Source organism: Haliotis rubra, unplaced genomic scaffold (genome assembly GCF_003918875.1).
Source record: "Haliotis rubra isolate DU_JTF1 unplaced genomic scaffold, ASM391887v1 Scf151, whole genome shotgun sequence".
Lineage (NCBI taxonomy): Eukaryota > Metazoa > Mollusca > Gastropoda > Lepetellida > Haliotidae > Haliotis > Haliotis rubra.
The window spans coordinates 271,481-299,440 of NW_025765459.1; the positions used below are offsets into that span (position 1 = coordinate 271,481).

The following is a 27,960-nucleotide window of genomic DNA, read 5'->3' on the forward strand; positions in this document are numbered from 1 at the left end:
AAGCTAGACTCTCTGATGTTTATCACCTTCTTGTGTCAGAGGGGGCTGATGTGTCACTTACAGATAACAGGGGAAGAGATTGCCTGATGTATGCATGTGAGAGAGGTAACATGTCTATAGTTAGGCATCTACTATCTTTGGAAACAATCAACATCAACAGGAGAGATCACGACAACATGACACCAGTCATGATAGCAGGTAAAGCCAGACACTCTGATCTTTATCACCTTCTTGTGTCAGAGGGAGCTGATGTGTTACTTACTGATGAGATGGGCAGAGACTGTCTCATGTATGCATGTGAGCTAGGTACCATGTCTATAGTTAGACACCTACTATCTTTGGACAAAATCAACATCAACAGGAGATATCACGACAACATGACACCAGTCACGATAGCAGCGAAAGCCGGACACTCTGATGTTTATCACCTTCTTGTGTCAGAGGGAGCTGACCTGTCACTTACTGATGATATCGACAGAGACTGTCTGATGCATGCATGTGTGGGAGGTAACATGTTTACATTGCTTTTAGGAACCTCAGATAAGGTGTCTATAGTTAGACACCTACTATCTTTGGACAAAATCAACATCAACAGGAGAGATCATATCAACATGACACCAGTCATTATAGCAGTTCAAGCTGGACACTCTGATGTTTATCACTTTCTTGTGTCAGAGGGAGCTGATGTGTCACTTACTGATAACAGGGGCAGAGACTGTCTGATGTATGCATGTGAGGGAGGTAACATGTCTATAGTTAGGCACCTACTATCTTTTAAACCAATCAACATGAAAAGGAGAGATCACGACAACATGACACCAGTCATGATAGCAGCTAAAGCCGGATACTCTGATGTTTATCACCTTCTTGTGTCAGAGGGAGCTGATGTGTCACTTACTGATGACAGGGGTAGAGACTGTCTGATGTATGCATGTGAGAGAGGTAACATGTCTATATTTAGGCATCTACTATCTTTGAAAACAATCAACATCAACAGGAGAGATCATAACAACATGACACCCGGCATGATAGCAGTTGAAGCCAGACACTCTGATGTTTATCACCTTCTTGTGTCAGAGGGGGCTGATGTGTCACTTACAGATAACAGGGGCAGAGATTGCCTGATGTATGCATGTGAGATAGGTAACATGTCTATAGTTAGGCATCTACTATCTACGGACAAAATCAACCTCAACAGGAGGGATCACGACAACAGGACACCCGCCATGATAGCAGCTAAAGCCGGACACTCTGATGTTTATGACCTTCTTGTGTCAGAGGGAGCTGATGTGTTACTTACTGATGAGAAGGGCAGAGACTGTCTGATGTATGCATGTAAGGGAGGTAACATGTCTATAGTAAGGCACCTGCTATCTTTGAAAACAATCAACATCAACAGGAGAGATCATAACAACATGACACCAATCATTATAGCTGTTCAAGCTGGACGCTCTCATGTTTATCACCTTCTTGTGTCAGAGGGAGCTGATCTGTGAATTACAGATAACAGGGGCAGAGACTGTCTGATGTATGCATGTGAGGGAGGTAACATGTTTACATGGCTTTTAGGAACCTCAGATAAGGTGTCTATAGTTAGACACCTACTATCTTTAAACAAAATCAACATCAACAGGGGAGATCATATCAACATGACACCAGTCATTATAGCAGTTCAAGCTGGACGCTCTGATTTTTATCACCTTCTTGTGTCAGAGGGAGCTGATGTGTCACTTACTGATTACAGGGGTAGAGACTGTCTGATGTATGCATGTGAGAGAGGTAACATGTCTATAGTTAGGCACCTACTATCTTTGAAAACAATCAACATCAAAAGTAGAGATCACGACAACATGACACCAGTCACGATAGCAGCTAAAGCCGGACACTCTGATGTTTATCACCTTCTTATGTCAGAGGGAGCTGATGTGTCACTTACTGATGACAGGGGTAGAGACTGTCTGATGTATGCATGTGAGAGAGGTAACATGTCTATAGTTAGGCACCTACTATCTTTGAAAACAATCAACATCAAAAGGAGAGATCACGACAACATGACACTCGCTATGATAGCAGCTAAAGCCGGACACTCTGATGTTTATCACCTTCTTGTGTCGGGGGGGATGATGTGTCACTTACAGATAACAGGGGAAGAGATTGCCTGATGTATGCATGTGAGAGAGGTAACATGTCTATAGTTAGGCATCTACTATCTTTGGAAACAATCAACATCAACAGGAGAGATCACGACAACATGACACCAGTCATGATAGCAGCTAAAGCTAGACACTCTGATCTTTATCACCTTCTTTTGTCAGAGGGAGCTGATCTGTCACTTACAGATAGCAGGGGAAGAGATTGCCTGATGTATGCATGTGAGACAGGTAACATGTCTATAGTTAGGCATCTACTATCTACGGACAAAATCAACATCAACAGGAGAGATCATAACAACATGACACCCGTCACGATAGCCGCTAAAGCCGGACACTCTGATGTTTATGACCTTCTTGTGTCAGAGGGAGCTGATGTGTTACTTACTGATGAGATGGGCAGAGACTGTCTGATGTATGCATGTGAGCTAGGTACCATGTCTATAGTTAGACACCTACTATCTTTGAAAACAATCAACATCAACAGGAGAGATCATAACAACATGACACCAGCCATTATAGCAGTTGAAGCCGGACGCTCTCATGTTTATCACCTTCTTGTGTCAGAGGGAGCTGATCTGTCAATTACAGATAACATGGGCAGAGACTGTCTGATGTGGTATGCATGTGAGGAGGTAACATGTTTAAGTATGGCTTTTTAGGAACCTCAGATAAAGGTGTCTATAGTTGGACACCTACTATCTTTGGACAAAATCAACATCAAGAGGAGAGATGATATCAACATGACACCAGTCATTATAGCAGTTCAAGCTGGACGTTCTGATTTTTATCACCTTCTTGTGTCAGAGGGAGCTGATGTGTCACTTACTGATAACAGGGCCGAGACTGTCTCATGTATGCATGTGAGAGAGGTAACATGTCTATAGTTAGGCACCTTACTATCTTTGAAAACAATCAACATGAAAAGGAGAGATCACGACAACATGACACCAGTCACGATAGCAGCTAAAGCCGGACACTCTGATGTTTATCACCTTCTTATGTCAGAGGGAGCTGATGTGTCACTTACTGATAACAGGGGTAGAGACTGTCTGATGTATGCATGTGAGACAGGTAACATGTCTATAGTTAGGCATCTACTATCTTTGAAAACAATCAACATCAACAGGAGAGATCACGACAACATGACACCCGCCATGATAGTAGTTGAAGCCAGACACTCTGATGTTTATCACCTTCTTGTGTCAGTTTGAGCTGATGTGTCGCTTAGTGAAAACAAGGGCAGAGACTGCCGAAATGTAATGTATTGTACGAGATGTTATGAACAGGTAACTTTGTCTTCACAAACAATAATCTCCAAAGGAATCGACATTGAACAGTGAAATTGAAATTATGAATGTATTCGTGTCTCATATTAAATTAACTAAAAATCTTATATATTTTATTAACATGTATGCAATTGTTTGTGCACATTTCAGAAATTGAGGATCACAATTCAACTGTATTCTCTCTTTCAGAAATGTCCAGACGAGGAAATACTCAAAACACGATTTTCAGTTTTCATATTTGTGTTATAAGCCGTTTGTTGCTACCGTCCCTACATTTTGATAATGTAACTATTTGTAGCCAGAGTTTACACAATGATGTGGACAATTCCAGTAATTCTCCAGTGAACCAATCATAAGTTGAGTGGCACCTACCTCCAAACAATTTGATCTAGAATTATTCGGTGATTTGAGTGCTGTAAGTCCTTCATGTATGTGAAAAGTGGGTGAGTGAGAATGATTCATTATTGCTTAACCTCACGTTTGTTCCAATATATTTTAAGTGTTATGTCTCTTTGAGATCGTTGTAGGTTTATTTGTAGTGATTGTTGGAGGCCACGGGGAAAAAACTGAAACGGTCGTGAAATATTGAGCGTTGTTACTGGAGTGGCTAATCTTCACCACAGGTGTGATTTGGAGTTACCTCCTGGCATACACAAGATTTGATCATTCCAGAAGTTTTTTATGTGTCTGTTCGAAGATGGTGGGCTGTATAAAGGGGACAGGATGGCGATGTGAGGCTTTTAATGATCTGAATTATCTCTTTGCCAAGGGAGAGACAAGTAACCTATCTGAACAGCCCAAATACCCTAACAGTTTCAAGGAACACTTCATTTCCAGCAGCAGAGTATGGGGAAGCCGCCAAGGCTGAGTGGGTTAGTCAATGCTGACTTTGTCCATGCTAATATAAGGTTTTAGGCTCTGGGAGGTGTGAGTTGGAATCCTGGATGGGACTCAACCCAACAAAAGTACTAGGAGAATCTGTACTTTTACTGAGAAAGTGTATTCTAAATATAACATATGTTACATTTGAAAACCTTTCTTAATGGCATTGCGTATTCATAGCAGAGTGTGTGCGTCAGTCAAGACATCTCACAGTGATTGTCAGGGGTGCAGGTGTCATGTCACCCATTGGTATTGCTGCTTTCACTTATTTGATATATTTGTATTGCCTTATTTGTTTCTGTGAATCATGTTCATTTTTCACTGATCGTGTTTAGTTTGTAGTTCTGTACAAAAAGTGGTTTTGAGAAGTAAACCCACTGTAGTAAAACAATATAGAACCAACATTTTAATGATTTACAATGGCAGTTGTTGTCCATAAGTTTTGTACAAATTGCTGTTTTCCTATTTCTCCTTGTCCTACTTTTTCTTTTTGATTATCATTCATAAACCTGTGTGTAAAAATAACAGCTTGTTATATTGTCAGAATCATACAATGTTACAGTGTTAAGCTTTAAGTATTTAGTTATCATGTTGATGGGAAAGGGTTTTAATCTATATTATTATTGGTTATGTTATGGAATTTAACAGTATTTTTAGATCATTCAACCAACATGGTCATAGTTCAGACAAAGCATCAGCATGGGCAGAGACAGACAAACAAGGAAAACATACTTACAGACATGGTCAGAGTACTGACGAACATGGTCCTGGTACTGACCACTGAGCATGTGGCACGAACCAACATAGGCACGGTGCTGACAAACATGATCACGATTGTACCGATAAACATGGACAGATTGTGTGTTTGTGTGTATATACTTTGCATGTATTTTACATATGTTAATGTATATAATGCTGTAATGAGATAATGTATTCAGATGAGAAGCACGGCCCATGGCGGTTTTGACAATAGCGAGCACAGCACAGACTCAACATTGGCGGATACTGACAAACATGACCACCATTGTACCAATCAACATGGACAGATTCTGTGTTTACTTTTGTATTTTACATATGTTTATGTATATAATGCTGTAATGTGAGATGATGTATTCAGATATGGAACAGTGCTGACTGACATGGGAGCAGGGGCAGATACTATGTTCATAAGGATAGTGTTGACCGACATGGGGACATGGACAGATATAGAGATTACTAAACAGAGTGTCTCTCAGATATCATTTATCTTACAATGAGTTGTTTCAAAACGTATTTAACGAGCGAAAGCCTGACTGTCTGACAGACACGAGGGTACAGTAATCTGTTTTTAGCTGCACCATAAAATCGCACCATTTTATGGTCGAATAGATTCAAATTTCCTATTTTCTCCTCGTAGCTGTGCAATAATACCATACAATGTGTTTATGAATGGTAGACGTCACTTGGCGTCCCAATCACTGCAAGCTCATACCCAAGGTGACCCACCTCCACAAAAAGTTTCTGCCACATCTTCGCGTCATCAAGGCAGTAGTAATAATGCAAAGTAGATAAGATCACAGAAAATTAATTAAACCTCTAAAACGATGATGTTACCATGAAAATGTGTACAATTTAAATTCTTGCAAGCAAAAGTATTTGAGCGTGTGACGTCATCGTCATCATTTTGTGGTTGTCGCTCATCGGAAGATTGTTTTGGATATGTCTGCACATTGTCATTGGGGCATCTGTACTTGTTGCACAGGTTTACGTTCAATTTCTCCTATCGAATTGGAGCCAAAACTATTGAGTGTGTGTTTATTAGGTGGCAACCCTGTGCTTGAATAATGAATATGACATTGCTGAGGTTACGTTCACTGTCAATGGGGACTACTCTTCTTCGCCACATCGTTCTCGTTTTCCCCGAGCCAGAATATGCCACTTAGGTATGTAAACGGAATTTACGGAGTTGTCAGGTATGAAATATGGGTTGATTACATCGTGTATGTTATGAAGACTTGAACTTTTGTATTATCAGGCGTCGGAGGAATATCTTAAGCAATGAGCTTATGTGTAGATTAACCGTTCCTGGTACATGTTGGATTGAATAGAGAGGACGTGTGTGCCACCATTTGCACTCATGAACCCTTGCAAAAATGTTGTACATTGCTTCTCCAACGAGTGTGTTTTGGTTCTGATTGTCATGAGTAGAATGTGATAACATTAGAATCACATGGTAGCTCCGGAGCTGGAAGTGGGTTTTTCATCGTGTTTATCAATGAAATATGTCATCTTTATCAATTGATCCAAAGAAACGAGGCAAAATCGATCTCTCAAAATGGACAGGCACTTACTATCGTGTCAGATATTTTTTGCAAGAGGATTTTATGACGTATCGCATCTCCCCGATATTAAAAAGTACCATTGTTGTACATTTTTAAATATTCTGTTCTAGAATAACAATGCAACTATGTTTCTTGTATACAATTTTATACGGTTTTTATAATTGTTTCAAATAGATATTAATTCATACATTTCCATATATATGTGTATATTAAATGCCATTTTTATAAAGTCACTTTGTTACATGGATATCACAATTCGTTGAAGACGGAACACACCCCATAAAGCATAAATTATATCCCATCACTTCTCTCTCGGTGTGTCAAAGCTTAACTACCACGGCAGTAGCTTGTTAACGTATCCTCTTCTGGCCATCACTTCCATATGTCAGTATCCCAATATCGTCCGGCTAAGCCAGTGAGATCACTGCTCACTTCATTGTTGTTGTTTTCCTTAAATTACCTTTGCCAGTCTCTGTGACGATGCAATGCACTACAGCGTAAATATTACATATTACTGTATTGTTTCAATTTTGCTGATACATAGGGTCATTGTGAAACATTGCCACGGATCCTTACCCTAACAGGTTTGACTGCATGCTCCTTGCATATAAATACTGCGGCAGCATCCGCATGGAGTTCACTCTTGAACTGCAGTCAGACTTGTTGGTCATATTGTTATTGTTTAGGTAAGACCTTGCATTATATTTTTCATGTGTTACTTGACGTTACGCATTTAATGTCATGAAAGGTTACTAAATAGATTTTTAACTTATATGTAACGTCTAATGCAACAAAGCATGCTTAATAAGTTATATTTTTGACATGCAGAATAAGTTATGATCGATGAAATACTAGACTTTTGACATGTATATGTAACTTGCTATTTCATATTATCATTTTAGGTAGTTCTGTTTATGTAATTTAATATACACCTCAGGTATAAATCGCCAATCTATAATAACCATCGTTGCGTAATTTACCATCAAATATGTGTTTTGATTATGAAGCCGACCGAAGTTTGTTTTATGCCGCTTTTAGCAATATTCCAGCAACATCACGGCGGGGGACATACCAAGAAATGGGGTTCACACATTGTACCGCGCATGTATTAGGGGAATCGAACCAGCGGGTCTTCGCGAGCGTGACAGATCCAACTTTTACCCACTTGGCTCTCCACCGCCCCCCGTTTGATTATGAATTTATACTAACAACATAATTTTTCTTGTCTTACAATAAACACTCTTGAACTGCAGTCAGACTTCTTGGTCATATTTTGTTGTTTAGCTTTAGATAACTAGTGAGAATACAGGGGAAACTGCGATCTCATTCGAAGGGAATCCCCGGTCTTCCCTTATCTTTAACGGCGATTTTCACATAATTGTTTTAATTACACAGGTTTCACTGATTGTTCGAGAGATTTTGAATTCCTTGACTAGAAATCAAAAGTTTTAATAAAGGAATTAGGAAAATAAATAGATTTGTGTTATATTTCTTACAAATTCTGTTTCATTGTATAAAGGGCTTTTTTTGGCACGAGTAACAGGTTTCTGTTCGATTGAAGCATGAGTAACTTATCGATGAATTATAATCTTGGAAAGTGAGGTCCGTTTAGCCTGACCCTAAGTCATCTCACCATGGGTAGCCAATCACGACTGACCTTGTAAAACATGGGCGATACTGATGTTCATAAGGACAGTGCTGACCGACATGGGCATGGTATGGATCCAGTGATTGAGTATTGATCTATGCATCATGTAGATATGTAAAGTGTCAGCCTGATACTGACAATCGTGAGCCTGGCACGAACCAACATGGAGCATGGTAGCTATGAACATGGACAGATACTGAGCGTTCATAAGGTCAGTGCTGACCGATACAGTGTTGACGAATACAATTTGTGTGTTAACTTTATGTATTTTACATATGTTTATGCATATAATGTTGCCAAGCAGATGTATTCAGATGAAGGTGCCACGGCCATGGTACTTGACACAATCGTGGAAAGTTAATAAAGATCGACGAATGAACATGACCATGGTACCCTATGAACTTTGTATCTGTCCATGCGTTCATAAGGAGTGCTGACTGATACGATGCATGGCATGGAAAGGATCTGAGTATTGATCTAGATGCAATTTTAGTACGATAACTTGTGTCACGTCAAGTCACAACTTCTGATGCAAATGACAATCATATAAAAAAATACCATCTGTGTTGTTCGGTAACCCCTGGATGGCAAAACATAGGCGCTGAGTATTGACCAACATGGTCTGATCCAGGATTTTACACAGGATGAGTGGAGTCGAGGTGACCACTGAAAAATTAGGAAAAGTGCAGGCCATTCATTCAATTCTCTTTAAAGTCCTGACAGTTCCTTCCTAAGTTACTGGTTCATCACGTTACACCTTGAGAATGAAAACAAAGCAGATGACTTCTTTCGTTGGCTTTTTATTCACAAACAATCTCATAATGCAAAACTTATTGACAAGCATCATTGATGATAAAAAGATCAGTTACGTGAAATAAGCACCTTCTTTTGACTTCAAAATTAACTGGCATTTTGTGATAATAATTTATTTCCAGAATGTTAGCAACCTTTATCTGTCTTAAAAACATCGGCAAAACAGAGAAAAATGAACCTGTTGCTTAGCAAATTATTGGGTCATCTACCTCTATTTGACACAATGGAGGAAAAGGGGTCACCCATCACTGCCAGACTACATAACAGAAAACTGTGGAGATCCAGAGTTAGTAGATACAAATGTAAAACACACGGTACAACTTTGTAGACATCTACAGCAAAGATTGAAGTGAGATTAAATCATTTGGCATTTTGGCCCCCAAATCAATGCTCTTCTTCCTGGTTTTGGCAGAGTATTCAACTCTGCCAAAACAATTAATCTACTTTAAGCGACCCGCATGTCTAGAACTCAGACATGTGACCGATAGCGAACAATATAAGTTAAATATACCAAGTACGCTAACTTTTAGCATTAGCATTAACGTCACTTGTGTACTGGAAGAGGTTTGGAGTATGACACAAAGCGACATTTTCTAAGATCGTAATTCGTATCAAGGAAAACCATGGGAAGTAGCGTTACATCACACTACTAAAAGTATCATGTCGTACAACACATGACGTAAAGCAAGACATTTCACAAGATCGTAAATTAATGTCAAAACCATGGAAGTAGCGTTACATCCCGCACATCAAAGTGTCATGTCTGTACTTATGACATAAAGCTATGACATTTTTTCTAAGATCGTGTGGTATGTCAAAACCATGGAAGTAGCGTTACATCACACACAAAGAGAGTATCATGTCACAACATGACGTAAAGCATTTTTGACATTTTCTTAAGATCGTAATTTCTGTCAAAGGCTCCTTGGAGTAGCGTTTACATCACAATACCAAAAGTATCATGTCACAAACTGACGTGGCAAAGCATGAACATTTTGTCACAACACATTATCCAAGCTCATCGACAGCATGTTGACTTAAACATGACTGAATGACATAGGAATATCTGATAATGCGTCCTCTTTATCACCAATAAGGGCTTTCAGTAATCCCACACTAAACCCTTTGAGGCCATTCCCATGGTCCTTGTTACACACCCCTCGGTTTTTCATTGCCATTTTAGCAACCAATTTAACCTCTGGTTGCCAGCGACAGAGAAATGGGAATTAACTCATCACCTAGAAACTTAAAGCCACCAACTAGTAGGTAAGTATGTGACAGTAAAACATCCCTTCCATCAATTGATTTTCAGTTTTTCAATACTGAATTTCTCGCAACTTCAAAATCAAAGGGACAGCCTCCATGGTGTTAATATTGTCAGCCATACTGGAGGCTGGCTTGTAAAGTCAAGCATTCCTGTTGGGTATGTTAGAAGGTAAAAATGGCAAAAATTAATATCAATTGATGGTAATATGTCCTCATCAGAACAACAAGAATGGATTCAGAGTTAGTGTAAGCTCTTTTGCCGGAAATAACAAAAAGATATATGATTTGGGAGACATTAGAAGATGCTATCAACGACAACAAAGACATTGCTAATGCAATAACACAGTGAGACATGACTAACGGTTTTATGCAAGGTGATCTTTCAAGTGACACAATATTGTAATGCTGTGATGATGTGATGCATCATGTGACCATATATTACATAACACGCAACATGTAAAAACGCCACAATAGTCAAAGTTCATCATAAAAGCCAAAATGCCATATGAAGCTGTACATTGAGAAAACCAAAACGACAGTGTATGACAGTTAAGGCTACCTGAAATCATGATACTTCTTGAGATGTCTCCCGGAGGATTTAATTTGTTGTTTACGCTGTCCTCAATAATATTCCTGCCGCTATATTGGCTCGTCGGACATAATAGAATCTGGTTGACAATCCTGTGATTGATATCACAGGCATCAGTCTATTAATAAAGGGCCTGTAGATTGATTTAATGCTACCTTGAACAGACATTTCTACTGAGGTGTATGTCTCTCCAACGGAACGTATACAAATGTTGAACACTTTATTTGAAACTGATGGGCAATCTTGAGCCTGTAGACAAAACAAAGGTTGACAAACCTGATATCTGAATGCATATCAAAGGAACCAGCGTGAAGGGCACTAACACCAAATCCTAGGATGTTTTCAGGTAGATTCTTCAACAGGTGAAACCTCTTACTTTAAGATACGTAGCAGGATCAATTCATTTACGCCAAATGTTTTAACAAAATATATTATTTTTCTGTGTTGGCGCTTAAACTGCCATCATGGGTGGATTACAGATGGGTGGAATAATGTTCCTTCCTTCAACAATCCACATTTTTTCAGAGATGCCGTTCACAGTGGAAGTGTTGATATTAGTTTGTTTCAATAGAGGACTCGGTTACACCTGAAATCAAGTAGCTAACACCCCATCCCAACCCCTCCTAAAGGAACACCCTCTACAAACAAAACAACCCTTACAGACTTCAATGGCTCTCTTATTACACCGTACACAATCCAAAATAGGATAAAACGTAATGTTGTCTACCTCATTCTACTCATGTTCAACATGCAAACTAGACGATCTTATCTGGCCCTGGGCTTAACTAACTACTGTGTGCCTTCACTGTCAGCAACGACCTTTGTAGAATTCCACAAGCACCACAACATGAAAACAACATTAATTCAAGCAATTTACCTTATTAAAAATCCGCAGAGCACCGGGTTCGATTCCCAACTTATAGGTACTATTATGCGAAGCAATTTCTTGGTGGTAGCCTTAGTGGTTAAAACGTTAGCTCGTCACGACCGAGGAACTGGGTTCAGATCCCACAGGGCACAATGTAGTGATGGCTGGTGTCCCCACTTGATGTGCTGGAATATTGCTGAAAGCGGCGTAAAACTTCAATACCCTCCCCAGTCATCAGTTATGGCTGAGCATAACATTCTTACAGATAATGTAAAATACACTTTCTAATCACGAAGATATTAAGTTCTCTGGTCTCATTCCGCATGATGGCTTCCGTGTTGAACACGTCACGTGTTGTCATTCCATAATCGGCTTTGAATGTGATCAGTTGTTGGTGAAGTTGACAGGTGACTAACATTTGGGTTCAAATTTGCACCTACGAATACAGGTTGGCTATTCTGTGTGTTGATACGCTTGTGAAACAGCACAGAAAAGGTTCAGATGTGGCACACGTATATCTTGTGGCCCTTGCGTAATCGAACTTTGGATATAATTTTACTGATGTATGTTCGTCTGTAGAAACATCAAACATATTTAATGGTATTTGTAGGTAAGGTGGTGTTTTTACCAAATCAGACTTTTGATTTTCTAACATTTGTTTCAGATTATTACTTGTAAAAGCCATTATGTAACGCCATTGCATTTTGAGGTGCTTTAGCATATTACATGCTGTAACCTTCTTAACACACTACACATAGCCTTGTGTTGTATTTACATGAATTCCGACAGTCATTGGCTTCCTTCGAGGTCGTTGGTAGCAATACAAATATCAATTTGAAACAAATTACCAAAATCACAAATAAAGCCCCTTGACGGAGATTTCATTCACGAAATATTTGGCAGTCCAAGATTAATAACTTTTGTTTCATACAGTTTGACTAGTATTTAACACATAACGATGTTTTCAACAAATCATTTTTAAAATATAAATCAAAATGAATAAAAATGGCCTGATTTGGGCTCCGATAAGCCTGATTCTTAATTAGAAATAGTCATGTTATATATGGTCCGAATTGTCTCACTTGTGCCGATATGATTGGCACCCCGGAATAAATGAAGATAGTAATGCTATGAGGTTATGAGCCCAAACATGCTGTGTACACTTTTCGTTGGAATCAACCATATGGATCTACGCCATGCGTTGACGTTAATCAAACCAGGCTGTTATCTACTAAACTTGACCCAAAAAGCGCTTATCGCTCAGTGAAGTGAGTTTGCATACTCTACTGGCGTCATTTACAGCTACATGCTTATCTCATCGATAAATCACATTCACCAACAGATGCCTAAAACATTTTGGTTGAAAACAATTCTGGAAGATGTATATATTGATATCTCATATCTAAACTTGTTGCTTCACCAGTTACTTCCCCTTGTTGCTGCACCAGTTACTTCCCTTGTAGCTCAATACAGAAAGCAGGATGTACTTCCTTTGTTACCCAAGCATTACATTCCCCCTCTGAGGCGTTCTTTCATTTTTATAATGTAAACAATCCAAACAATGCTGATTGTTGGCATAAACAACCCTTCATTCACTCACTCATTTGTGTGTGAAAAGTAGTAAAATGTAACCCTTTGACCACAGACCATACAGAATTATGCATCTGATTAGAAATTGAGGTCATTTGTAGTCAGCAGTTGCAGGCTCAAAGGGGTACAGTGATCTAGCTGCATGTGACTTTTGTCCCTTATCAGTCATGTGTCCACCTCTAGCTGGCTGGAATGTTTTTCACATCTCCCTACACCCGACTGCCATTCTTTAGACAGCTAAGGATCGGAAAGGCAAGATATTTATCGACTTTTATATCTCTATTATGGTTAATGCAATGTTTCCCTTTACTGTTGGTATTCTGCTTAACAATGGAATAAGGATCTATACTGTATGGGACCCTGATCGTTGGTCTAGCACCACCCACTTGGGCTCGTGGTTCTCATATGTCAAGTCTACTATTATGACACAGTTGAGCTGAGGGTGCTGAATATACTTATTATTGAATACTACTCTTATTCAGATATGTTTGACTATGTTATTTAAGTGATCATAATTACATATTGATTATTAGGATTAAGATATATGACCATTAATATACTGAACTACAAAAAGAAACGCCACACCAATAGAGGTTTCTTTAAAGCATACACTTTAATTCCCCTTAATCAACAATCGAAACGGAGGTGGATTGAGTTCAAACTGACGATTATGGTTAACACATTTGGGGAATCACAGTTAGAGTTCACACAAACAAAATCACTACGAAACTGTACCAATAATGCATGATACCTCAAAGTTAGTTTCTGCGTGTGCGGCCTCCATTGGCATTTTCTGATGACGGCGTCTACATACGCCAGTACATTGAATGAATTAGACGGCTGATGAAGGCCACAGGCACATGGGCCAATATTCTCCTGCGATATACCTGATCGAGTCCAGCCGCAAATTGTCGGTCTTGGTTGGAGGTCATTCAGTCATCTTGAATCTCGTCCAAAGGTAAAGTTCTCTCTTTGGCCATAAATCGGACTGAGTGCAGGCCATTGTAGGGTTTGGATGCCATGTTTGGTCTTAGGGAAGTCCAATGATGCTCTGGCAGTGTGGGCACGAGCGTTGTCTCTGCGGGAAGATCTGATTTCTGAGCGTCAAAATATGGTACAACGTGGGGTCTTATGACTTGGTCAATATAGCGAGCAGCTATCATGCCATGTCCCTCGTCCTGGACCGAGAGATCCTTCTTTGAATGCAGAGTGGCCATTGCAGTCAGTTTTAGTGCAAGTTGACGTTCTCGGTGATATGCGGGACAACGATTTTGGTTTGTGACAGCAGAGGGGTTCTTCCGCGCAAACGCCGACTTCCACTATATCGCGCACTAATTGGGTATATTTCCTGACGTGCTGTTTCCGTCGCTCTGGTAAAGCGATCCAGAGCAGATGGTTGCGCACATTCCCAATGGTCTTGACGCTGAGATGTTAGTGCAAGTGAGGGTTATCGTCCAATGCGTGATCGGCCTTTGATGCCGTTAGTGACCTGATACCGCCTCCTGCAGTAGGAAGGTGAAATGGTTGGCCGCCTCCGGTGCAGACGAATGCGTCAAACGGAACATTTTACCACGTTTACCTTTTAGGATGTGCGTTTCATCAGAAAAACACACTGATGCTATGCAATAACTGCTCAATGAAGTTGGAAAAACGACGTGAACAAACCAGGTATTAATCAAAAATACAACACCTCCACCTTGTAAGAACACAATTTTTGCATTTGGTTTTGAAGCATTGGCGTTTTCTTCTATCCCGATCAGCATTACTTAGACGCCCCGATTAACATGGCATTAAGGCTAACAATGTTACATTAAAAAGGAGCAGGAAGAGTACACCTAGTATATGGGCAGGTATCCAAACCAGTATAACCACATTATGTCATGTGCATATATTTCTGATTCTGATAACCCATGATAACAGTCTGTAAAAAAGATGTCACTTTTGAAATATTGGCAGGATTTTGAAGATTGCAATCATTTTCTTATTTCAATAGGTGATATGTTGATAATCATAGCCCGAATAACTACTATAAAAGGGGCAATCCTAGGACGCCATCTTTGGATTATTCGGAAAATGGGTCCGAAAATCGAGCACACTCCAAAAAATATAAGTTTTATCATCCTTCGTACTATAGCACTGCAAGGTTTTCTGTTTACTACACAGCCGGGAAAAAGTCGTGGCGTAGTTTTAGAGGTGGAAATCTTTTATTTTTGGCGGCCATCTTGGATTTTTCGGAAAATGGCTCCAAAAAATCAGCCCCCCACCAAAATAATAATATAAGGTGTTTTATCACATGATATTTCCCAAACTCTTTGCAAAGTTTCATGCTTTAGTCCGACAAGTATCGATTTTTCACCCTAAGCCACTGCACTAAAAAGGGTTTCTCAACAGTTACTATACTCTGAGACAATAAAGCATTAATACTTTTCACACAAAACTTATGTCCACTTCTAATGCCCATGATATAGTATTGAAAATATAACATGAACTACAGGGACAATGCTTTTGAGTACAATGAAAGTACCAAGCCCATTCAGGCCAACAGAAGAGAAATATTTTATATAAATCAAACATATAGTCACCTCGACTTGAGATGGAGTCACCTATCTTAGATTGTACACCAGATCTTTTGTTGTACTAGTTACTTTACCTCAGGTAGCTCAGTTGAAAGCAGGATTTACTTTCTTCTTGTTACCTGGCAAGAACAGAGACATCCCCTCTCTGTACGTGTTTCTACAAAATTAAATAATACACATATTGCTGGATTGTTGCATAAAAGAACCTATATTGGACTCTCATTTTGCATCATGCGGTAAATAATGACACAGAACCAATATATATTTCTTGATATAGATGCTTTTACAGGACAACAACACTTTTCAGGATACATACACATTCTTCACTATATTCGTGATGGACATTGCCTGGGTATGCAGCCGTTGTGCAGCCTTTGGCCGGGTCAGCGAAGCACCAGCGCAGCATGCCCAGGGAATCCTGTTATATATTACATGCCTTTGCGAGACAAATGGAATATGACAAAAGCAATAAAACAAGTCACTATACTTGAGGTCTGTGACTCATCTCCATCACTGCTGTGTTATTTTCCTTGAAGGTACTGAATGTAGGATAAAACAGCTTGGTTGGACTTGTTAATAAACATTCACTCACTCACGAGACTTTGCGTACAGATAGATGAGGCTGCTTCAACCTGGGTCCTAGGGTATGCAGCCATTGTACAGTCCTTATAATGTTAGGGTACAGTGACTCACAGTAATCACAGTCACTGAGTCGGGTCACCTGATATACTTTTAGCATCTTTACACCACAAGCAGCAGCTGGGGAACTATTCTAATGAACACTGTTAGGGTACAGTGACTCGCAGTAATCACAGTCACTGAGTCGGGTCACCTGATATACTTTTAGCATCTTTACACGACAAGCAGCAGCTGGGGAACTATTCTAATGAACACTGTTAGGCAGGTACGGTGACTCACAATCATCAGTCACTGAGTCGGGTCACCTGATATACTTTTAAGCATCTTTACGACTGACTAGCAAGCTGGGGAACTATTCTAATGAACACTGTTAGGGTACAGTGACTGCAGTAATCACAGTCACCTAGAGTCGGGTCACCCGATATACTTTTAGCATCTTCAGCGACCGACTAGCAGCAGCTGGGGAACTATTCTAATGAACACTGTTAGGGTACAGTGACTCACAGTAATCCACAGTCACCGAGTCGGGTCACCTGGATATACTTTTAGCATCTTTACACGACCAGCAGCAGCTGGGGAACCATTCTAATGAACATCAAGTTAGGTACAGTGACTCGCAGTAATCACAGCTCACTGAGTCGGGTCACCTGATATACTTTTAGCATCTTTACACGACAAGCAGCAGCTGGGGAACTATTCTAATGAACACTGTTAGGGTACAGTGACTCACAGTAATCACAGTCACTGAGTCGGGTCACCTGATATACTTTTGGTATTCTTACATGTGTAACAGGAGGATCCTGTTTCGGGTCCTCAGGTCGGCAGCATTCAGGGGTTGAAAGTCACAATGACAACCATTTAACGCAAGATTTTGCAAACAATGTCCCAATCCTAAAAACAAGCCTAATTTCTACTAAGAAAATAACCCTACCATTAAACTCCACCTTCTTAAGATCTTTGAAAAAAAACAACAACAAAAAACAAACAAAAAACCCAACGGGATTGATAATTTGCCCTTTCTTATTTACCATGTCCACTCTTCAAATTCAGGAAAGAAACAGTCCTGGGCATAGGAATGAACAAGGGGAGGAAGAGGTACAGTGATTCAAAGTAATCACAGCCACTGAGTTGGGTCACCTGACATACTTTTGAAGTATTCTTCCTCCTTATAGAGGCGGTGGAGTAGCCTTGACCAGTGTGCAGTTCGCCTCGTCACGCCGAAGACCCTGGTTCGAATAATTCACATGGGTACAATGTGTGAAGCCCATTTCTGGTGTCCCCCGGGCCGTGATGTTGCTGGAATATTGCTAAAAGCGGCGTAAACCCCAACTCACTGACTCACTAGTATTCTTACTTGAAAAACAGCAGGCTCCTGGGGAAACTATTCTAATGAAGACCCCGACTGGGACTAATTATATACTAATCAGTGTTCAAAGATATGTTTTGTTTGTTCTAGGAAACTGGATTGAATTCAAAATGACCCTGGAATCTGAAAAGTTATGTGTGGAACAAACTAAGATATTTTGAAGGATGGAAACTTCCACAGATACTGTCACTTCCACAGAGGCAAGACAGCAGCAGGGGGGACAACCCACAACAACACAGATACCAGATGGCGGTGTGGCTGGACCTTATACAGATACTGTCACTGCCACAGAGGGAAGTCAGCGGCAGGGGAGACAACCCACTACGACACTGACACCAGATGGTGCTGTGGCTAGTACTACCACAGGTACTGTCACTGCCACAGAGGGAAGTCAGCAGCAGGGGAGACAACCCACTAAAACACTGACACCAGATGGCACTGTGGCTAGACCTACCACAGGTACTGTCACTGCCACAGGAGGGAAGCTCAGCAGCAGGGGAGAAACCCACTACAACACTGACACTGGTAGATGGCACCGTGGCTAGACCCACCACAGTGTACCGTCACAGCCACAGAGGAACAGACAGCAGCAGGAGAAACCCACCGCCACAACACTGGCACCTTCGAGGATGACGCTGTGGCTAGACCTACCACAGATACTGTCACTGCCACAGGGAGCAGGTCAGCAGCAGGGGGACAACCCACTACAACACTGGACACCAGATGACGCTGTGGCTAGACCTACAGAGACCTACTGTCACCGCCAGAGAGGAAGTCAGCATCGGGCGGGACAAACCACTACGCTAACACTGGCTACTGGATGGCGCTGTGGCTAGACAACATACTCTCCGCCACAGAGGCAGGTCAGCAGCAGGGGGGACAAACCACCACAACACTGACACCAGATGGCACTGTGGCTAGATCTACCAGATGTTCTCACCGTTACAGAGGCAGGTCAGCAGCAGGGGTACAACCCACTACAACACTGACAATCAGATGGCACTGTGGCCAGACCTACCACCAGATACCTCACTGCCACAGAGGCAGGTCACAGCAGCAGGGCTACAACCCGATTCGCCAACACTGACACTAGATGGCACTGTGGCTAGATTCCACAGATACTCACTGCCAGAGGGCAGGTCAGCAGCAGGGGGTGACAACCCATTGCCAACACTGACACTCAGATGGCACTGTGGCTAAGACTCACCACAGATAATGGCCACCGCCACAGAGGGAAGTCAGCAGCAAGGGTACAATCCTTAACGACCACACACACAACTGCCTCCACTGGGTGGAGGCTGTTTGCAAAACTTTGCATTTGTATTTCTCAAGCAAAAGGGAAGGGGGTCGTGTGTGTGTGTGTGTGTGTGTGTGTGTGTGTGTGTGTGTGTGTGTGTGTGTGTGTGTGTGTGTGTGTGTGTGTGTGTGTGTGTGTGTGTGTGTGTGTGTGTGTGTGTGTGTGTGTGTGTGTGTGTGTGTGTGTGTGTGTGTGTGTGTGTGTGTGACGAAAGCACCAAATGTTCACCAAGCTTAATCCCTTGCTTGTATAACAATCCTATGATCTTGTGTTTCACATTGAATATTTACATTGATTTATTATGTATTTTGGGCTGCCAGAATCAGACCCGTGCTTTTAGGTTTTACTAAAGTGGTTCACATCTGAGTCTCTGACTTTTACCATAAGTGTGGTAACATGGAAGACTCCCCTTTACATCCTTATCTCCCACACATCAGCGTGGAGGGCTGATATTAACAAATGACAAGTCTGATAGAGATGTCTAATTTCAATGGTTTATAATGGAGTTCGTTTTCTTTAACCTTGTAGGTTGTTCAGTTTCACATTGTGACATGTCCAACTCCCTCCAACATTGCAGTCGGAGACAGCGGACATCGAGGCTGTATATCACAAAGGTGGGATAAATCTAGATAACTACCTGATGTTTTTAAGTGGCCAGATCGCTACAACGACCTGCTGTTTGGTCCTGAAGTTGTTCGATCAACAAGGTTACAACATCCATCTAAGTTTCAAAAAGTTTTATGGAAGATATGAAGAGAACATTTCAAATGTCTGTTGCATAAATAAGCTAAAAGCAACCCACTGTACATAAAATGACCCACTGTAATAAATGACCACTGATGTATATAAATGACCCGCTGTATATAAATGACAAACTGTATTATCATGACCTGCTGTATATAAATGACCCGCTGATGACCTATATAAATGACCCAATGGTATTAAATGACTCTGTACATAAATGACCCTCTGTACTAAATGACCCGTTGTATATAAATGACCCGCTGTATATAAATGACCCACTGTATATAAATGACCAGCTGTATATAAATGATCCACTGTATTAAATGACCCCCATACATAAAGGACCTACTGTATTAAATGACCCGTTGCATATAAATGACCCGCTGTATAGAAATGACCCGCTGTACATAAATGACCTGCTCTATATAAATGACCCACTGTATCAATGACCTGTTGGATAAAGACCGCCTGTATATAAATGACATGTTGTACATAAATGACCCACTGTACATAAATGATTCTCTGTGTGTAAATGAGCTGCTGTATGTAATTGACCCACTGTACATAAATCACCCGCTGTATTAACTGACCTGTTGTACATAAATGACCCACCGTATATAAATGACCCGCTGTATATAAATGACCTGTTGTACATATATGACCCGCTGTATATAAATGTCCTCCTGTATTTAAATGACATATTGTACATAAATGACCCGCTGTATTAAATGACCTGCTGTATATAAATGACCCTCTGTATCAATGACTTGTTGGATAAAGACCGCCTGTATATAAATGACCTGTTGTACATAAACGACCCACTGTACATAAATGACCCGCTGTATATAAATGACCTGTTGTACATAAATGACCCACTGTACATAAATGACAAGCTGTATATAAATGACCTGTTGTACATAAATGACCCACTGTACATAAATGACCTGCTGTATATGAATGAACCACCGTATAAATGACCCACTGTATCGATGGTAAATTCAGCTGTATAATTTACCTGCCTTATAAATGATCAGCTGTATAACTGACCTAGCGTATAAAGGACTCGCTGTATAATTGACCCTGCTGTATAATTGAATTGGTGCATTTAAATGACCCGCTGTATAACTGAACTGCCTTATAAATGATCCGATGTATAACTGATCTGCCTTATAAATGACCTGCTGAATAATTGACCTGCCTTATAAATGACCCTCTGTATAATTGACCTGCCTTATAAATGACCCCATGTATAACTGACCTACCTTATACATGACCTCCTGTATAATTGACCTGCCTTTTATATGACCGCCGTATAATTGACCTGCCTCATCAATGGCCAAATGTATGTAAATGAGCTTCGGTGGATCTTCCATGCTGACCCAATGTTTAGTCATATTGATTATCTGTAAAAATACCGGCAGTAAATAGCATTATCTGTGGTATTCAGAATTATATTGAATTCAGAATGGTCCAAAATTTCTCAAACTTTGAATTTCAGTTTAAATTTTATGTTTGTCCTCATTTCCTCCAGAGAGTCTCAGCATAAGGATCAACCAGCTCAGTAATATGTTAGTGCAAACCCGTGCTCTTCACAAGACTACTGCTGCTCTAAGGATCTGTGAAGCGTATATGAAGAAAAACTATCAAGTATTGTTTGCTGAAAATATTGAAGAGTTTGACATTGATGTCGTCATTAAGCGAAAGTGTGACATGTTGGTTGTGTTTGATGATATCTTTGGTTCTGTTGTATTTCCCAGCAGTTTGGAGAAATTACGTAAAGTGTTCAATGCCTTGGTTGATATTTTATTTCACTTATCAAGAGACGAGGAGCTAGCAGCCGAGAAAGAAAAAGAGAGGAACATTAACAAAGGTATGAAAAAGGAAGCTGAAAAGCAATGTGATAACGAAACGACCAAAACATACCAGGTTCGCTTCATTTTCACATCCAGGAACTACAATTGGAATGAGGGATGTGCAAGACTACATCAGTTCAAAGTAAATCTGTTTAAACATGAAACCATTGTTGATATGATCAAGACATGTTTAACCATTGAAGAAAAGAAACAGATCATGACATTGTTCAGGACCAGAAGCCGAATCTGCAGTATCTCCGATAAGGACATGAAAACTGTTACAGAGTTAAAAGACAGCATGTTTGGATATCCTTTGACCTGTAAACTGTACTTCACGAACCCAATGTTCCAGATGCACAGTCTTGGGGACTTTTTCCTGAAACCAGTGACATACCTGAGAGGTGACCTTGACACCATTGTCCGTGAAGGCAGCAGCAGATCGGCTGCTCTGATTCTCCTGGTCCTGTGTGGAGGGAAACTGGACCTTGCCTCCTTGATGTGTGGGACGGACAAGCAGGTCACAGATCTGTTTCATGTTGTAAAGGAGAAGGTAGCATCATGCACTGATACAGACATAGAGAGAGAGATAAGCAATTTTACCGGCACCTACTGTGTCGTGGAGAATCATGTAGCCTCCTTTTCACATCCAGCCATCCATGATGCTGCCGCATGTGCTTTTGGGAATCTCAACAGTGTTCTATTAGTAAGACACTGTTCCCTTCAGTTTTTGTATGAAAGGGTTAGACCAAGTATGATTGATCCTCGACAGACAACCAAAGCTGATGATGTGACAAACATGATGTACATCACTTCTCGTCTTTACCCATTGATGATCGACAGGCTAGTGGAAGGTATCCGTGAAGATTGCTTCAGATGGACAGTAGGCCACCCTGTATTCAGAAACGATGAATTAGCATCCTCACTCATGACGGAACTGAAAAATGACTTGCCTCATATAGTCCACCGAAAGGACAACACATCTGGTGAATGTTTTCTATACTGGACTTCCCTGTCTAATAATGATTTACTGTTTAGACAGTCACTATTACTGATGAGTGAAAAGGAAATTCTCTCCCCTGAAAATGTCAAAGACCTGTATGAGAGTATTACAGGGTGCATAAAGGCTGGCAAGGTGGGGAATCTGCGACGTATAATTGATGTGCTAAAGCATCATGGAGAATATCATGCAGACAGAAGGACGGCGGCAGGCAAAACACTGCTCATAATTGCTGCAGAGGCTGAACAGTTGGATGTGTTCAACTTTTTTACTGCAAGAAGGAGCAGATGTTTTATTGAAGGACAGGAAAGGAAACAGTTGCCTTCATCATGCATGCATTTCAGGAAAAAGAGATATTGTGAAAGTTGTTGTTGAAAAGGTTCCAGGTATGATTGATAATTCGAATTTTCGAGGTCTTACATCTACAATGTTGTGTGCTGAGACAGGCCAGGAGGAGATCCTCAAGTTCCTGGTGTCATATGGTGCTGATCTCTCTGTTAAGACATTTGGGGGTCAGACGTGTTTGCATGTGGCATGTGCGAGTGGTCATTTATCAACCGTACAATATTTGTTGTCTTGTGAAACTATCGACATTAGTGAAAGAACAATATTAAACACAACGCCGATTATGATGGCTGCCGAAAAGGGACACTCTGATGTTTATCACCTTCTTGTGTTACGTGGAGCTGATGTGTTCCTGACTGATGACGAGGGCAAAGACTGTCTGATGTATGCATGTCAGAGAGGTAACATGTCTATAGTTAGGCACCTACTATCTTTGAAACCAATCAACATCAACGAGAGAGATCACAACAACATGACACCAGTCACGATAGCAGCGAAAGCCGGACACTCTGATGTTTATCACCTTCTTGTGTCAGATGGAGCTGATGTGTCACTTACTGATGATGTCGGCAGTGACTGTCTGATGTATGCATGTGAGGGAGGTAACATGTCTATAGTTAGGCACCTACTATCTTTGAAACCAATCAACATCAACGAGAGAGATCACGACAACATGACACCCGCCATGATAGCAGTTGAAGCCGGACACTCTGATGTTTATCACCTTCTTGTGTCAGTTTGAGCTGATGTGTCGCTTAGTGAAAACAAGGGCAGAGACTGCCGAAATGTATTGTATTGTACGAGATGTTATGGACTGGTAACTTTGTCTTCACAAACAATAATCTCCAAAGGAATCGTCATTGAACAGTGAAATTGAAATTATGATTGTATTCGTGTCTCATATTAAATTAACTAAAAATCTTATATATTTTATTAACAAGTATGCAATTGTTTGTGCACATTTCAGGAACTGAGGATCACAATCAAACGGAATTCTCTCTTTCAGAAATGTCCAGACTAGGAAATACTCAAAACACGATTTTCAGTTTTCATATTTGTGTTGTAAGCCGTTTGTTGCTACCGTCCGTACATTTTGATAATGTAACTATTTGTAGCCAGAGTTTACACAATTTTGTGGACAATTCCAGTAATTCTCCAATGAACCAATCATAAGTGGAATGGCACCTACCTCCAAACAATTTGTCTAGAATATTCGGTGATTTGGTGTAAGTCCTCCATGTATGTGAAAAGTGAGTGAGTGAGTGAGAATGATTCATTATTTCTGAACCTCACATTTGTTCCAATATATTTTAAGTGTTATGTCTCTTTGAGATCGTTGTAGGTTTGCTTGTAGTGAATGTTGGAGGCAGGAAAACACTGAAACGGTCGTGAAATATTGAGCATTATTACTGAGTGGCCAATCTTCACCACAGGTGTGATTTGGGAGTTACCTCCCCTGGCATACAAGATTTGATCATTCCAGAAGTTGTTTGATGTGTCTGTTCGAAGATGGTGGGCTGTATAAGGGGGACAGAATGGCGATGTGAGGCTTTTAATGATCTGAATTATCTCTTTGCCAAGGGAGAGACAAGTTACCTATCTGAACAGCTCAAATACCTAACAGTTTTAAGGAACACTTCATTTCCACCAGCAGAGTATGGGGAAGCCGTCAAGGCTGAGCGGGTTAGGCGGCTGACTTTGTGTGCTGGCCTTAAGGTGCCTGGCTCTGGGGGTGTGAGTTCGAATTCCGGATGGGACTCAACCCAGCAAAAGTACTAGAATCTGTACTTTACTGAGAAAGTGTATTCCCAAATATGACAAATGTTACATTTAAAACTTTCTAAGTGTGTATTCATTGTAGAGTGTGTGCCTCAGTCAAGACATCTGCAGTGATTGTCAGGAGTGCAGGTATCATCGCACCTGTTAGATATTGCTGCGTTCACTAATTTGAACCATTTGTATTGCCTTACTTGCTTCAATATATTATTTTCATTTTTCCTTGATCATGTTCAGTTTAGTTATGTGATTTCAGAGTAAACCCACTGTAGTAAAACAATACAGAACCCAACATGTTAATGAGTTACAATGACAGTTGTTGTCCATACGTTTTGTACAAGTTGCTGTTTTCCCTATTTATACTTGTCTTGGGAAACCGGCTAAATTGTTTATTGATTTTCATTTATAAACCTGTGTAAACTAGCTTGTTGTATTGTCGGAATCATACAATGTACAGTTAAGTATATAGTTATCATGTTGATGGGAAAGGTTTTAATGTATATTATTATTGGTAACGTTATGGAATTTAACAGTATTTTAGATCATTGTAACCAACATGGTCATAGTTCTGACAAGCATCAGCATGGGCAGAGACAGACCAACAGGAAAAACGTACTTACAAACATGGTCAGAGTACTGACGAACACGGTCAGAGTACTGACAAACACGGGCACAGTACTGACGAACATGGGCACAGTACTGACGAGCATGGGCACAGTCCTGACAAACATGGGCACAGCACTGACGAACACGGGCACGGTACTGACGAACACAGGCACGGTACTGAAGAACACGGGCACGTACTGACGAACACAGGCACGGTACTGAAGAACACGGGCACAGTACTGACGAACACAGGCACGGTACTGAACAACACGGGCACAGTACTGACGAACACAGGCACGGTATTGAAGAACACGGGCACAGTACTGACGAACATGGGCACAGTACTGACCACTGAGCATGGCACGAACCAACATAGGCACGGTACTGACAAACATGACCACGATTGTACCGATAAACATGGACAGATTGTGTGTTTGTGTGTATATACTTTTTGCATGTATTTTACATATGTTTATGTATATAATGTTGTAAGCAGATAATGTATTCAGATGAGAAGCACGGCCATGGTACTGACAATAGCGAGCACAGCACTAACCAACATGGGCGGGTACTGACAAACATGACCACCATTGTACCAATGAACATGGACATATTGTGTGTTTACTTTTTGTATTTTACATATATGTTTATGTATATAATGCTGTAATGAGATAATGTATTCAGATGAGAAGCACGGTCATGGTACTGACAATGGCGAGCACAGCACTAACCAACATGGGCGGGTACTGACAAACATGACCACAATGGTACCTATGAGCATGGACAGATACTGATGTTCATAAGGACAGTGCTGACTGACATGGGAACAGGGGCAGATACTGATGTTCATAAGGACAGTGCTGACTGACATGGGAACAGGGGCACATACTGATTTTCATAAGGACAGTGTTGACCGACATGGGAACATGGGCAGATAGTGATGTTCATAAGGACAGTGTTGACCGACATGGGAACAGGGGCAGATACTATGTTCATAAGGACAGTGCTGACTGACATGGGAACATGGGCAGATAGTGATGTTCATAAGGACAGTGTTGACCGACATGGGAACATGGGCAGATAGTGATGTTCATAAGGACAGTGTTGACCGACATGGGGACATGGGCAGATACTGATGTTCATAAGGACAGTGTTGACCGACATGGGGACATGGGCAGATACTGATGTTCATAAGGACAGTGTTGACCGACATGGGAACATGGGCAGATACTGATGTTCATAAGGACAGTGTTGACCGACATGGGGACATGGGCAGATACTGATGTTCATAAGGACAGTGTTGACCGACATGGGGACATGGGCAGATACTGTTGTTCATAAGGATAGTGTTGACTGACATGGGGACATGGACAGATACTGATGTTCATAAGGACAGTGTTGACCGACATGGGGACATGGACAGATATAGAGATTACTAAACGAGTGTCTGTCAGATATCATTTATCTTACAACGAGTTGTTTCAAAACGTATTTAACGAGCGAAAGCCTGACTGTCTGACAGACACGAGCACAGTAATCTATTTTTTACGCACCATTTTATGGTCGAATATATTCAAATTTCCTATTTTCTTCTCGTAGCTGTGTAATAATACCATACAACGTTTAAACGAATAGCTTTGACTGCTCACTTCATTGTTGTTGTTTTCTAAATTACCTTTGCCAGCCTCTGTGACGATGCACATGCCTACGGCGTAAATATGCCATACTACTGTATTGTTTCAATTTTGCTGATACCTAAAGGTCATTGTGAAACATTGCCGCGGGTCTTACCCCAACAGGTTTGACTGCATGTTCCTTGCATATAAATACTGCGGTAGCATCCGCATAGGTTCACTCTTGAACTGCAGTCACACTTGTTGGTCATATTTTGTTATTGTTTAGGTAAGACCTTGCATTATATTTTTCATGTGTTACTTGACTTGCATTTAATGTATGAAAGGTTACTAAATAGATTTTAACTTATATGTAACGTGTATGTAACGCTTGTCTATGCAACAAGCATACTTAATAAGTTATATTTTGACATTGCAGAATAAGTTAGATCAGAAATACTAGACTTTGACATGTATATGTAACTTGCTGTTTCATAATATCATTTAGGTAGTTCTGTTTATGTAATTGTAATATACCTCAGGTATAAATGTAATCTATAACCATGTTGTCAATTTCTCAAATATGTTTTTACGCCGCTTTTAGCAATATTCCAGCAACATCACGGCGGGGGACACCAGAAATGGGCTTCACACATTGTACCCATGTGGGGAATCGAACCCGGGTCTTCGGCGTGACGAGCCAACGCTTTACCCACTTGGCTACCCCACCGC

General features: G+C 40.7%; 1 protein-coding gene and 1 long non-coding RNA gene across 2 annotated transcripts; one reads left to right on the forward strand and one right to left on the reverse strand.

The window, feature by feature from the left end:
- Positions 1–7,039: 7,039 nt before the first annotated feature.
- LOC124270359 lies at positions 7,040–27,456 on the reverse strand. The gene is made up of 3 exons (XR_006896739.1): positions 27,291–27,456; positions 21,293–21,300; positions 7,040–7,092 (listed from the first exon to the last, which is right to left on the reverse strand). It is a non-coding gene; the product is annotated as an uncharacterized LOC124270359 (long non-coding RNA).
- LOC124270345 (ankyrin repeat domain-containing protein 17-like) lies at positions 22,702–24,159 on the forward strand. Its single transcript, XM_046705394.1, has one exon. The coding sequence runs from the start codon at positions 23,142–23,144 to the stop codon at positions 23,973–23,975; it is 834 nt and encodes a 277-aa protein (XP_046561350.1). The 5' UTR covers positions 22,702–23,141; the 3' UTR covers positions 23,976–24,159.
- Positions 27,457–27,960: the final 504 nt, after the last annotated feature.